This window comes from Mobula hypostoma, chromosome 2, assembly GCF_963921235.1.
Source record: "Mobula hypostoma chromosome 2, sMobHyp1.1, whole genome shotgun sequence".
In the NCBI taxonomy this organism is placed as follows: Eukaryota; Metazoa; Chordata; class Chondrichthyes; order Myliobatiformes; family Myliobatidae; genus Mobula; species Mobula hypostoma.
Window position 1 is genome coordinate 128508162 of NC_086098.1, and position 15000 is coordinate 128523161.

Here is a 15000-nt window from a genome sequence, read left to right on the forward strand (position 1 = left end):
CAAGACAGATGACCCCAGCCTTCAATACTCTTCAGAAATTGTCTGCCTGGCGTCAGTGGTCACGTAATCAGGACTTGTGATATGCTCCAGTTGTCATACGACCATCCACCACCTGATCCCGTGGCTTTATGTGAACCTGATCAGGGTGGGGGGGGGGCGCGGCTAAGCAGGTGCTACACCTTGCCCAAGGGTGACCTGTAGGCCAGCGGAGAGAAGGATCACCTTACACCTCCTTGAGAAGAGACGTACCTCCACCACATCACATTATTCTATATTAGTTAACTTGGTTTATTATTGCTGCTTGTACCACCAAGATGCAGTGTACAGTGAAACACTTTGCTTCCACACCATGCTTAGAGAACATTTCATCACATCAATGCATTGAAGTAGTTCAAGGGAAAAGCAATAACAGAATGCAGAATGAAGAGTTAGAGCAATTAATATTTACACATGGTGGACCAAATGGTGATAACATAAATGGACAGTTAATCTGTGTAGTAAAGAGACTGCAGCATTGCCTAGAACAGTATGGTCAGTCACTGTAGCTTCACCTCACCCCCTTGGTTCACCATTCCACATGAAGAACGTATCCTCTCCCAGTCCGTCACTCCTTTGTTACAACAATGGAGCATCATTTATTCCTAAATATAAACCCCCAGAACCCCTCCATCGCATCTCAGTTTGAAATCACTTCCAGGCATCCATTAGTTTATATATAACCCCCCTGAATCCCTCTGTTAGATCAATGTATGTAATTACTCCAGGTGCCTATTATTCAAGATATAATTCCTCCACCCAAATCCTGGATTAGGTTCTAGTCTATATTCACTGCCAGGTGTCCATTAGTTGATTCATAAAGCCCCAGAGCCCCTCCTCTATATCTCAGTCTGTAATCACTTCCATAAAAATCCATTCCACCACTCCTCCCCCCCCAACCACCACCGAAGCTCTGGTTTAGACTCCAGTCTGTGATTTGCTGTCTGTTTACTGTGCTGTTGCCGGTGTTTAACCAGTCTGTTTACTGTGCCATTGCCGGTGTTTAACCAGCCTGTTTACTGTGCCGTTGCCGGTGTTTAACCAGTCTGTTTACTGTGCTGTTGCCGGTGTTTAACCAGTCTGTTTACTGTGCCGTTGCCGGTGTTTAACCAGCCTGTTTACTGTGCCGTTGCCGGTGTTTAACCAGCCTGTTTACTGTGCCATTGCCGGTGTTTAACCAGCCTGTTTACTGTACCGTTGCCGGTGTTTAACCAGTCTGTTTACTGTGCCATTGCCGGTGTTTAACCAGTCTGTTTACTGTACCGTTGCCGGTGTTTAACCAGCCTGTTTACTGTACTGTTGCCGGTGTTTAACCAGTCTGTTTACTGTGCCATTGCCGGTGTTTAACTGTGCCATTGCCGGTGTTTAACCAGCCTGTTTACTGTGCCATTGCCGGTGTTTAACCAGCCTGTTTACTGTACTGTTGCCGGTGTTTAACCAGTCTGTTTACTGTGCCATTGCCGGTGTTTAACCAGTCTGTTTACTGTGCCATTGCCGGTGTTTAACTGTGCCATTGCCGGTGTTTAACCAGCCTGTTTACTGTGCCGTTGCCGGTGTTTAACCAGTCTGTTTACTGTGCCGTTGCCGGTGTTTAACCAACCTGTTTACTGTACCATTGCCGGTGTTTAACCAGCCTGTTTACTGTGCCATTGCTGGTATTTAACCTGCTGCTCCCTGTGTTTATCCCCATCCCCAGCTGAAGGAGCAGCGGGAGAAGGAGCGCCGGCTGAAGAAGTCACGGGAAGGCAGTGTGTCGGAGGAGGTGGGCGAGTTCGACGACCTGGTGCTGGCCCTGCGCTCGGGCGAGGTCTTTGACAAGGACCTGTCGAAGCTGAAGCGGAACCGCAAGCGCTCAGGCAGCCAAATGCTGGAGAGCAGCCGGGAACGGGCAGTCAGCAAGCTGAATTACTGAGCAGTGGGGGACTGCTGTTGGTGCTCGAGAGGGATTCCCTGGACCAGGAGGGAGCTTCTCCCCCTTTCGCCTCTCCAAAACCCCCAGCAACCCAGATTTATACACACACACAACATACAGCCCTACTTGTGTCCTTCCTCCCCACCCTCTTTGCCCCTCCCATTCCACTGGAGATAGAAGAATTGACAGCAGGCTTAAGGTATCACCGCCTCCCCCTGCATGCGCCTCTCTCGCCAACGGCGGGAGCCCGGATTCTGGGAACGATGGACGGAGCAGCACTGGAATCTAGAGGAACACTAAGATGGTGTTGTTATTGATTTTGACATCACTTTGTCTGCCAAAGTATTGATTCATGTCAGTGCTGGTACCGAAAGACCTGCCCTCTGGTACTCAACAGCCCCTTGTACTTTTGGAGGGGGATGGGGAGGCACCGTAGCGAAGTCTAACCTTTTTCACAATGTGCATCACTTTAGGGGTCTTGACGTATTTAATTCATTGGATGTGGAGGTGCGGAGGGACAAGCAGAATTGCTCGGCTGGAGTTAATCGGCCATCTGCACAGACAGAACTATAGAACTGCAGATGCTGGAAATCTGAAATAAAACTGGGAAGCCTCAGCAGGTCAGGCAGCACCCATGGAAAAAGAGACCTAAGAGGCTGTGGATGCTGGAATCTGGAGGGAAAATCAAGAGGCTAAAAGAACTCAGCATATCAGGCAGCGTCTATGGAAGGACAACTACTGTTCCTTTCCCCCCATAGATGCAGACTGACCTGCTGAGTTCCTCCGACTTCTTGATTATCGATCTGCAAAAAAAGACTATCAACTAACAAAGGGCTGCAGACCCAAAACAATGGCTGTTCCTCTTTCCGTAGATGCTGCCTGGCCTGTTGAACTTTTCCACCACTTTCTGTTTATTTTATTGCGCAGCGGGCTGTCTGTTTACATCTCTGTCAGTAGGGGTGAGTTGAGCATCACGGCCAGTGGTGCTAAAGCAAGACGGGATAACAGCCTTGGCTGCCTGGCCTAAATCTATCACCATCACCAAGGTGGTAAGGTCCAGCCGCCCACAGAGTTTGCTAAAGAAGAAAATAAATACATGAGGCCTCCTGGGTGACTATCCAGAGCAGGATTCAAGAAAGAACTGTCTGCATCTCAGGCAGCAGATTCCCAGTGCTTTGGAGGTCCGTGAAAACATATAATGCAAAAAAAAAACAGTATTAAATACAGCCAGTGGGTTTAATCCACCGGTATACACACATTACCACAAATAGATAGCCACAGTTACTGGGCCTATATTGTGCAATAATTTTTTAAGCTTTATATGTACATATATATATATATGATGTCAAAGTTTAACTTTGTAAGGAGAAAGCTAGTTCTTTTGAAGTGTAGACTTGTCGCATGAAGTGCGACTAAAATGTGCATGTTCAGGTCTTTTAGGTTTTTGTTTCATCGCCTTGACTCCCCTCCACCCTCCTGCTTTCCTCCCACCAACTCCATCGCCACCACGTTCGTGTTCTTCAAGCCAGGGAGAAGGCACTTGTGTCATTGGAAAGGGGCCAGAGACTCACGTTCCCCTCTGTAGCACAAATCTCAGAGAGAGAGGAAAAGCTATGAAATGGCAAGTGGCCTGCCACATTTGGCCAGTGTAGTGCTGCCTTCACACAAGTACACAAGGAAATAAAATCAAGAGTAGGCCACTGAGCCCTTCAGCTCTGCCTCGCCATTTGATATGATCATGGCTGGCCTACACTGGCCTCAGCTCCTTCAAGTATTTATATATCTCCGCCTTAAACCTAGCTAACCATCCAGCCCTCCGCACGCTCGGGCAGAGAATTCCAGAGATTTACCACCTTTTGAGCACCTCAGTGTTAAATGAGCAGCCCCTTATTTATTTCCTTGTTCACGACTCGTACTTATAAAAACACCTTAGCATCCAGCATGTCAAGCTTGCTTAGGATCACACAGAAAGATGGAGGAGCAAGTCCCTGGTGCCAGCCAGAAGAGGAAGACTGGTACTAGATTGGTTTAGTGCCCTGCATTGGACTCAGCTGCCAGATCCTTGACCCCCAGTGAGAAACCGGAGCTGCAGCAGCTATCTGTGAAGTTTTTGATCATCCCCTAAGCAAGGGCCCTGAGAGGCTTACCCTAAATACAGGTAATGAACCCTCACCCCTCTCTAAGCTGATTGGTTAACCTGACAGAACCCAACATTGAGGCCTACAGGTCAGGCTTGGTTCAAGTCTCACCCTGGTCTGTGGTAGAATTGTGAAGTGTTCATATGGGGAACTGACAGTAAATTCCATGCACCATTCCCTCTGTCCACCAGGAAACATAAATTGGAGCTCTTGATTCACATCCTAGCCCTCAATCACTCCCCCTATCACAGAGCTCTCAGTATGGTGATGTTGGGTAACAATCAATGCTTGGAGGAACTCACAGGTCGAGCAGTATCTGTGGGAGGAACAAAGCTGTTGGTGTTTCAGATTGAAAGCCTGCATCAAGATGCTGCTGGACCTGCTGAGATCCTGCAGCAGATTGTTAGTCCAGATTCCAGTGTCTGCAGGTTCCTGTATCTCCCTGTTGATACAAGATGGCATCTTTGCACAGGTGAATGGGCTCTCAATGGCTTTTGCATGAAAGCAAATAATTGGAGTACCAAGTATAATTCATATAAAGATATCTTAATGACCATTCTGAAAATGCAGACATGTTTGGCATTGCCAGCATTTATTGCCCATCCCTAATTGCCCTCCTGAGCTGTGGAGACAGTCAAGAGTCAATTATAGGGTCTGGAGTCACATATGGGCCAGGCTGGATAAGGACCAGCAAATTTCCTTTGCCAAAGGGCATAAGATTCAAAGAAAATCTCTTAGTTTCATGGCAACTATTGCAAGTACTAGTTGTTTTTGAATTCCACATTTGTTTAATTAACTATATTTAAATTCCCTGGTGGACAGAGTGGGATTTGAACTCATATCAATAATTCAAGCCAAGCAGTTTAACTACTAAGCAAGCAAAGCTGGAAGAAGCATAGAGTCATAGACCAGAGACAAATGTCCTTCAGTCCACTAAGTCCATGCCAACTATCAAGCACCTATCCGCACTCAAGCAACACACAAAACACTGGAAGAGCTCAGCAGATCAGGCATCATCTGTAGAAGGAAATGAACAGTCAATGTCTTTGGTTATATTGGTTACATGGAGCAGCCCCATATTCCGAATTTACCACAGCACCACTCCCTGACTTTTTCTCCATTTCTTGCACCCATGTAGAGCTCGTCAATTCTAACAAATTTGCTGCAGATAAAGGGTCTGAAGTTGAAACATTAACTATCTATTTCCCCCCACAGATGCTGCCTGAACTCCGGCACTTTTATGTATTGCTCTAGTTCCCAGCATCCACAGTCCGTTTTGCCTCTTGTGTCCATCTACACCCATCCTATTTACCAGGACATGGTCCATTGCCTTCTGGTCCTTGGATGCTGCTAATTCTTTGGTGGCGCAGCACTCTGCTGAAGAACAAGTCAGGGGTGGACAACAGACACTGCCCTTGCCCATCCCGTCAGCAGGAAAACAAATCCCAGGCATCACGCGCAGTGAAATATGCAAGGGGAAGATTAACGCTATCCTTGAGTAAGAAGTACTGAGCCAAATAGAACAGGGCCAAACATAGCAGAAAGTACATAGAGACCAAGGAATGGTAACAGTGAGAGGTCATACAGACGCCAGGCATGTCACAGAAAACATTGGTTATCCTGGGGTACCATTAGGGAGCAGTGCGATTATAAATGCTCGTAGGCATTCCTCCAAGATCCTACAGAAAGGAGATTATTTCTGCAGATGTGCTAACCAGAGACTCCTATGTATATTTTGAAAGCTGCAAAGGACATTGAATACTCCCTGAATTGAACTCCAGGGAGAGGGAAAGGTGGCTGGAACTGAAGACAAATTCACCGATGCTAGATTACCCCTCATTTGTTGGCTGAGTAATCTTTCAAACTTCCTCACTTTGAAAAGAGCCGATTTATGGAGAGGGAAGTAAAGTGGCTCCTTAGTGAAAATCTGGGTTCACAATCCAAAGAACTATGTGTGGAATAAGATTAGTTATCTGGAATTTACAAAATAAAATACTCATTTTACCACTAAATCAACAGATTTTTGTAAAATTCGTCTCTGCTTCACTAATGTCTTTTGAGGGGAGGAATCTGCCGTTCTTAGACGTACTGGCCTATGTTTTTTTTTAATTAGTTGAGATACAGCATGCAATAGGTCCTTCCCGTCCTTTGAGCTTTGCCTCTCAGCAATCCCCCAATTTAATCACAGGACAACGTACAATGATCTACCAACCTACCAGTAGGTGTTTGGATTGTGGGAGGGAACAGGAGCCCCCCAGGGAAAACTCAGGCAGTCACGGGGAGAATGTACATACTCCTTACAGGGAGCAGTGGGAATTGAACCCCGAGGGGTGGGGGTCGCTGGTACTATAAAGCGTTTGTGCACTATCGTGCCGCCCCAGTGACTCCAGACTGCTTTATTATTATTAAGTTCTAGTTTATTACTGTCACAGGCATACATACAAATGTTATCCGTTATAAATGTTATAGAAAGTAATTATTTGTAGCAGCAGCTCAGTGCATAATAGGACAACAACAAAAGTAAGTTAACGTAAAGCTAAATTATTACCATATGTACTGAGATATAAAGTGAAATGCTTTTGTTTGAGAGCCATCAAGACGAATTATGCCATACATAATTATATCGAAGAGGTACAAAAAATAACAGTCTGCAGATTATAGTGTTACAGTTACAGAGAGGGTGCAGTGCAAGTGGACAACTAAAATGCAAGGGCCATGACGAGGTAGGATGGGCAATCAAGAGTTTGTCTTTTAGCATATGAGTCAGAAAACAGGGAATTGAAGCTGTCCTGAAGTTAATGTGACTGACTGAGGAGCCAAAGGCAATGGAGAGAGATGGATAATATGGGCTGGCTTTGCCAGCGAAGCCCTAGAAAATTAACCAATGAAACAATCATATCAGACATTTCGCCTTAAGTGATGAATTTACCTCATTACAGAGCCTTAAGAGCAAGAGAAGGCCATCTTGCACTTTGAGCTTTGAATGTACACAACAACTGAGCTCCAAGAGTAAAGAATTCCAAAGATTTACCACCTTCTGAGTGAAGTAATTTATCACAGTCCTAAATGGCCTTCCCTATACTCAGAAGTTCGACTCTCAACTAGGGAGACATCCTCCCTGCACTTGGTGCATGAAGCATTCGAGCATTTTGCTCTCCTTCAAAGTGATCTCTCATTTTTCTGAACCCCTGTCAAACATGGGTTATTAGTAACCGTCTGCTATCCATTTCTAGCACAGGTATTAGGCAGAGAGATCAAGGTGGGGGAGTGGTGATTGCCAGTGAAAGACCAAGGCTTGATTAGAGTATGTGGTATCAAGGCCGGGAAAGTTGGGAAGTCGATTATGTGGAGGAAAAACTGTGCTAAAAGCAGGTTGCAGGCATTTGATCAAAAGCACATTTCAAGTATTATTGGTGAAATGTCAAGCCAAGCCATGTTAACAGGATTAGAAGTTAGTATTAGTAGTGATGACCACAAAACCAACAAACTACTTAATAACCTGACTAGTTGTGGAGAGCAAACCTACTATTTTGACCCACTCTGTGCTGAATATCTACAGACCCATTGACATGCTTAGTATTTAACAACCCTCTGCAATGGCTTGGCAAGGTATTCAAATGAGGTTCCAACAAAACCTGTCAAAGCCTCACCACTGACATCCTCGTCTCGCATACAATTTCATAGCTCAGTTGGCCACTGTAAGTTTCCCCTAGTGGGTGGGTAAGTGAGAGAATGTTGGGAGGGGGGGAGATTATCAGAATGTTGGGAGAACATAAGAAGAGCTTAGTGTAGGATTAGTGTAAATGATGATCGGCACAGACACGGTGGGTGAAAGGGACTGTTTCCAAGCTTTATGTTCCTGTGTCTCAAAGTGTTAAAATATCCCATATCTTTGCAAGAGTAACAAAGAGTGAGTATTAAATGCCACACTCTCCAGCAATGCCACCATCCTGAGAGCATACAACTTCTCAGCTGTAAATCAGCAAAGGTGAGAAGACACTCTTTGGTTTTATCACCAGTTGTTTCTCGAAAGGGCAAATGGTGTATGTGAGTGGTCACCCCATCCTTATCGTCAATTTCATTTGCTGATTGTCAGCAGAACATTGAGCTTTGTAGTTGTCTGTTTTGTGCCTAGTTCCTTTCTCAGTGGAACCATGAGACTGTGGAGGTATGTACTTGGTGTGCATTCAGTACAGGGTTTAGGATCAGGTACCTACTCCTGATTATCCTTTTACGCAAGAGAAAAATCAGGGATGAAGTGGGGCGGGTTGAATCAGCCAGCACAAAGTGACTTTCCGCACTGGAACAGAGACATAGCACGTTGGAATATTTTTATTTATTCACATTTTTTGCAGCCTGAGCAAGGTCAGCATTTATTGCTGAACCATAATTGCCCTTGAGAAAGTGGTGGTGACCTTCACTGCAGTCTTTCTGGTGAAAATGTGTTATGAGAGAGTCCCAGGATTGAGATTCTGATAGTGTAAAACAAAAAAAGTATTTCCAATTGGGATTGGCAAGTGACTCAGAGGGTGGTGATCTTCCTCTGTCTCCTGTCTTCCTTGGTGATAGAATTTCCTGCTCCATCTTACCACCCTCCAACCAACCATTGCTACCTGCCAATCCTCTCCAACCTCAGTGCAGCTCCTGAGCCATGGGTAGGGTGGGGGGAGAGGGGGAGCCTCAGTTCCCCAAAGCTCCATCATTCAGTTAATGCTTCTGATTTCTAGGGCTGAAAATTGGCACTGTTGAGCTTTTCAAGGATGCCTAACATCCCTCTGAGGAATAGGATTTGCATATCTATACCACCTTGGAGATATCCCAGTGGGTTTTGTGGCCAACTCAAGTGGAGTCATGGCTGTGTTGCAAGGAAGTTGATGGACATCTGTGTGAATTGTCTTTACCAGAGTACACACCACAAATGTAAAGTATCTTCACCATCTCCCACTCTCCGGCCTACTGGAAGAAGCCTACTGGGGTATCATCAGAGAATGATCACTGCTGGGGGATGATCAGAGGATGTGAGGCCTCTTTTCTCCTCATTCTTCCTCTCATCTCCAGTCCTCACCCCTGTTGCAACCTTTCTGGTTCACAAAGAGGAACAGTTTGCGGGTGCACAAGGCAGTGTGGTGGAGTTCTTGCATTGCATCTGCAATGATGCCTTCAATATTCCTACTTTTCTACAAACATTACCGAAAATAACTGATAAGACTTATTTTTTAAAGAAAAAAAAGATTGTATTTAAGAGTACATCTTTCTTGTTTTGTTAAATATTGTCTATTGACATAAATATTTTGAGCTGTGTATGTAACACAACGGGTATTCCCAGTAATAACTATTAAATAGAAATGGTAACTATATCTTTATACCTTTAGGTAAATTCAATTACTAGAAATGCCACAGATGTATTAAACATGCTGTACAGTACTAAAAGCTGGCCTCTGTGTAATATTTTGTGCTTTTTTAAAAAAAATAAAGATAAATAAATATTTCTTCCTTCACTCCTAATATGAACATCTGGCCTTTCTGTTTATTCTTGAGTTAATTCCTGTGGAAAGGGGTTATTGTGGTTCAAGTAAACCTTCTGCCACTCTGTATTAACAACACTCAATTCCTTGACTACGTAGTCCACAGGAATAACATCACAACAGTACACCACAGGAATGGGCCTCTTTGGCCCATTCTGTCTGCACTGAACAGAATCAGATCAGGTTTAGTATCACTGACCTACATGTCATGAAATTTGTTGTTTTAGCAGTATAGTCTAAAATATAAAGATCGATTACATAAGTAAATAAGCTAGTGTTCATGGGTTTACAAACCCGATGGTGTAGGCATCAAAGCTACGCCATCGAGTGTGGGTCGTCATGATCCTGTACCTCCCCTCACGCCCCCCCCCCAGTGGTAGTAGCCTGAAGGAGAAACATCTCAGATGGTGTGCATCCTTAGTGACAGATATTGTCTTCTTCAGGCACTGACAATTGAAGATGGTGGGGAGGGTTGTGTTTGTGATGGAACTGGCTCGGTCTGTAATCTTTTACAGCCTCTTGCAATCCTGTGCATCGGAGCCAACATACCAGGCTGTGGTGCAACCAATCAAAATGCTCTCCAGCACACATCTGCAGAAATTTGCAAGTGTCTCTGGTGTCATGCCAAATCTCCTCAAACTCCTAATAAAGTAGAGCCGTTAGGGTGCCTCCGTGATTACATCAATGTGTTAGGCCCAAGATAGATCCCTTGAGATGTTGACACACTTAAAGCTGCTCCTCGTTTTTACCACTGACTCCTTGATGAGGACTGGTGTGTGTTCTCCCAAGTTCCTGTTCCTGAAGTCAACCAGCAATTCCTTAGTCCTTCTTGTGGTGGGTGTGATGTTGTTCTTGTGACACCACTCTTCCAGCTGATAGGTAATCCCCCACGTCACCATCTGAGATTCTACCAACAGCAGTGAAGTCATTGGCAAGGTTATAGATGGAAATTGAGCCATGCTTAGCCACACAGTCATAAGTGTAAGGAGAGTGGAGCATAATACTGAATTAATCTAAATCTCTTCTGCCTGTACATGAGCCACACCGTATTTCTCCATTCTCCACTATATGTTCATGTCTGTCTTGCAGCTTTTTAAAAACCACTATTTTATCTGCTTCAATCACGACCACTGGTAGCTGGTTCCAGGCACCCACCATTCTCTGTATATAAAAAAAATTGTCCTGAACAACTTTAAATCTTCTCCTTCTCCTTAAATTCATGCTCTCTAGTATTTGACATTTCTACTCTGAAAAAAATGCTTCACATATGCCTCCCATAATCTTATAAATTCCGATCATGTCTCTGAACATCCATAGAAAACAACTCAAATGTGTCCAGACTCACTTGTAACCCATGCTCTCTAATCCAGGCAGCATCCTGGTGAACATCTTATGCACCAAAGCCTCCCCATCTTCCCATTATGGGGTGACCAAAAGTGCACACAATACTCCAAGTGTAACTTAATTTATTATGTAGCTGTAACTTGACATATTGAGTCTTGTACTTAATTCTAAAACCAATGAAGGTAGACATGACACACACCTTTCTTCACCACTCAATCTGCCTGTGTGGCCATTTTCAGCGAGCCATGGACTTCGGCACCAAGATCTCTATATGTGTCCTGCCATTAACAGGACTTTCCCCTTTCATTAGACCACCTAAGGACAGAGTTGTGAATGAGGGGTTTTTTGAAGTGTTCCTTCCAGTAGGCATTGACTGCTTTTCTGAACTCAGTAAACCTCACTCCATTCCTGGCTTTCAGTGGGAACCTTGGGTGTTTGGGTTTGACAGTGCTGAAGAACTAGAACATGTCATGAATGTCAGCAAAATGGCATCGACTATCTGTTCCTTAGGTCTCGGGTTTCCAACTGGACCTTTGTAGAACTGTCTCTATTCCCTTGAGGAATGGTGGACCTTCCAATCCAGGAATACCTTATGTTTGTTGGTTAATTAGCTTCTAGATTTCATGTCATCTTCATCAAACCATTCCTGGTTCTTCTTGGTAGAGAAGCCTGGAGTCTCTTTACAGCTGCCAGAGGCAGCTGTGTGGACACTCTATTGTTTCCATTTGTGGATGTCATGATGCATTGTCTAAGAAGTGCTTCAACACTAATCTCCTTTATGTTGTGTTTCTGTTGATGCTGATGTTTTTCAGCTATGCTGATAGACAAAACAAAGTGGATTAGGCCATGGTTATTCCAACAGTCAAAATATGAATAATGCAGATATGTATTCAATCTCTCCTTCAGGCGATGATATAACTTAACAGGTTCCAGAGCTTGGAACAGGAATGTTGCAAGGTCTTGTCCTTGTATATCTAAGGAAACAGTGCTGATTATGACTGAATGATGTTCCTAGCATTTCATCGGAAGTGACCCTGTTAGAATTTACCTGCTCTTCCCCGTCCTTCCTGATCACATATTGAGAAAGGGTTGCATCACCTCCCACATTGATACTGAATCAAGTTTTTTTTTCCAAGCTGGAATATCTTTCTTGGCTTCATCGTAGCTCCTCTCTGACATATACGTGCACTTGCAATCTCATTTTCAAACACAGTCCCTCACATAAACATTATCTTTTTTTTTCTAATAGTCTCCTTCTAACATGCACGCTGACACATACATTACGTCTGTCTTTCTTCCTCTCGGATTGACATTTTCTCATATTCAAACAGGACGAAAAGCACATAAGCAGAGCGCACACATGATACACATATGCAATGTCTCACACACAGTCATTAGCAGACAAATGGCTTCTCTGTCTCTCACGCACATAATACAGAAGCAGAATCTCTGTTTCATGCATTCTATCACATGCAGTTTTTCACAATGCAAGCAACACACACAAAATCTCGACAACATGCATATCATTACACAAACAAGCATTCTCGTTCATGCACACACAATGTGTTTGTTCAGTCATTCGCTCTCTGTTTGTTTCTCCACACACGCGCGCGCGCGCACACACACACACACACACACACACACACACACACACACACACACACGAAAACACACTTCACATTTGCACACATAATATACATGAAAACACACACAAAGGCACATACATGAAGACACAAATATAGGCACGTATGCACAGAAAACACACACGCACACAGAGTTAAGTTACTGAACATGCAGCCAAACCTCTGAACCACTGATCCAGAGCCATGGATTGAAATCCCACCTCGGCAGCTGAAGAATTTAAATACAAGTAATTAAATAAAGCTGGAATTTAGAAAGCAAGTCTTGGTACTGGTAAGCATGAAACTATGGATCTTTTTTAAAAACATACTGTATATGGTTCATTCATGTACATAACCCTACCTGACCCTGGTCTACATGTGAATGTGAGTCTGTAACTCTGGACTAACTAATGCAGTTGATTCTTCATGTTTATCTTCTAAAGAGTGCTAGAAATCTACTCTTAGCTAACCCACCAGCCTTCAACCGTTTTCCTTCTTTCTTTCTTTCTTGCTTTCTTTTTCTTTTTCTCTTTCTTTCCCTCTCCCTCTCTCTCTCTCTCTTCTCCCCTCCACCCCATATAACACCACTGTTCAAGAAAGGGGAGAGACAGAAAAATTTACACTTTAGGCGAATCAATCTAAAACCTGTCATTAGGGAAACATTGAGATTCATTTTTAGTTAACAAAACTGGTTACTTCCCTTCCATAGTTTTACGGAAGAGAATCTTGTTTGACAAATTCACTGGATTTTGTTAGGGATGTAACCGACAGTGGAGATATAAGGGGACCAATAGATGTAGTGTATCTGGACTTGCAGGATGTGTTTGATAAAGAACCATGCAAAGAGTTTCTGTACGACAGTGGAGAGAGTTGGTGATACTTATTGGCAGGGATAGCAGAAAACAGTTTGTGAAAAGTAGTTTGATTTTGGACTGGCAATCTATAACTAATAGTATTTTATAATAGTCCAAAACTATTTATAATCTGTGTTAATGACTTGGACAAGGAACCAAATGTACTGTGACTACTTTTGCTGATGCTACAAAGATGGAGGATTAGCCTGTTTCAAGGAGGGGGCAGAGAACCTGCATGTGAGTGCAGAAAAACTAAGTCAGTGGGAAAGAAGTTGGCATGATGTGAGAAAATGCAATACCCTTCAGTTTAGAAGGAAGAACTTTAAAAAAAATTCAAACTATCACAAAATTGAGTGAGGGTACAAAATGTTGCAGTGAAATGCATTTGTTGGTCGTAACACAAGGAGCATAAAAGGTTGACAAACAGATAGATCAAGTAATTAGCAAGGCTGATGGAATGGTTAGTTATCTATCTATCTATCTATTTATTTATTTATCTATTTATCTATTTATTTATCTATCTATTTATTTATTTATCTATCTATCTATCTATCTATTTATTTATCTATTTGTCTATTTATCTATTTATCTATCTATCTATTTATTTATTTATTTGTCTATTTATCTGTTTATTTATCTATTTATTTATTTATCTATCTATCTATCTAGCTATCTATTTATTTATTTATTTCTCTATTATCTATTTATCTATTTATTTATCTATTTATTTATTTATCTATCTATCTATTTATTCATTTATTTATCTATCTATTTATTTATTTATCTATCTATCTATCTGTCTATCTATCTATCTATCTATTTATCTATCTATCTATCTATTTATTTATTTATTTATTTATCTATTTATTTATTTAGCGATACAGCGCCGAGTCTGCCCTTCCATCCCTTTGAGCCATGCCACCCCAGCAACCCGACAACTCTGATTTTACCCTAACCTAATCGCAGGACAATATACAATAACCAACTAACCTACCCAGTACATCTTTGGACTGTGAGAGGAAACCAGAGCACCTATGCATTTGATGGGGAAGAGGTGCTGAGACTCCTTTCAGAACGGGGCTGGGATTGAACTCTGAACTCTGAACTCTGGAGTGCTCCAGGTTGTAATAGCATCACGCTAACCCCTATGCTACCATGCCATCTTCTTTGCGCAGAGCAAGTAGTATAGAAGTAGGGACGGTTCATTGCAACTTTACAAGGGGATCATGAGGCCACAGCTGGAGAACTTTGTACAGTTTTGATGTCTATATTTGTGTGTTTGCATTGGACAGAGTGCAGAGGCAGCCCACTAGGATGAGTCCAGGGATTAAAGTTTTGATAGCGAGCAAGTTGAGTCAGAGATTCTGTGTATCTTTTATGACCATGATTCAAGGTTGTGGCCTATCTTCATTGCAATTTAGGAAAATGAGAGAAGATGTTATTGAAACTCATAAGGTTCTGAGGGTGGCTTGCAGGGTGGAAAGATGATAGGATGTTTTCCTTAGTAGGTGAATTCAAAAAAAGGGGGCAAGGCTTCAGGACAAGAGGTTGTAGACAGAGATGATGAGA

The 15000-nt window shown here is 43.1% G+C and overlaps 1 protein-coding gene across 3 annotated transcripts in view; it reads left to right on the forward strand.

The window, feature by feature from the left end:
* Positions 1–9579, forward strand: part of daam2 (dishevelled associated activator of morphogenesis 2) — a 397811-nt gene extending 388232 nt beyond the window's left edge. For all 3 annotated transcript variants that reach the window (XM_063040647.1, XM_063040649.1, XM_063040648.1), the window contains one exon: positions 1733–9579. In XM_063040647.1, coding sequence (XP_062896717.1) covers positions 1733–1948 — 216 coding nt within the window. In that variant the 3' untranslated portion in view covers positions 1949–9579. The remainder of the gene's footprint in view (positions 1–1732) is intronic.
* Positions 9580–15000: the final 5421 nt, after the last annotated feature.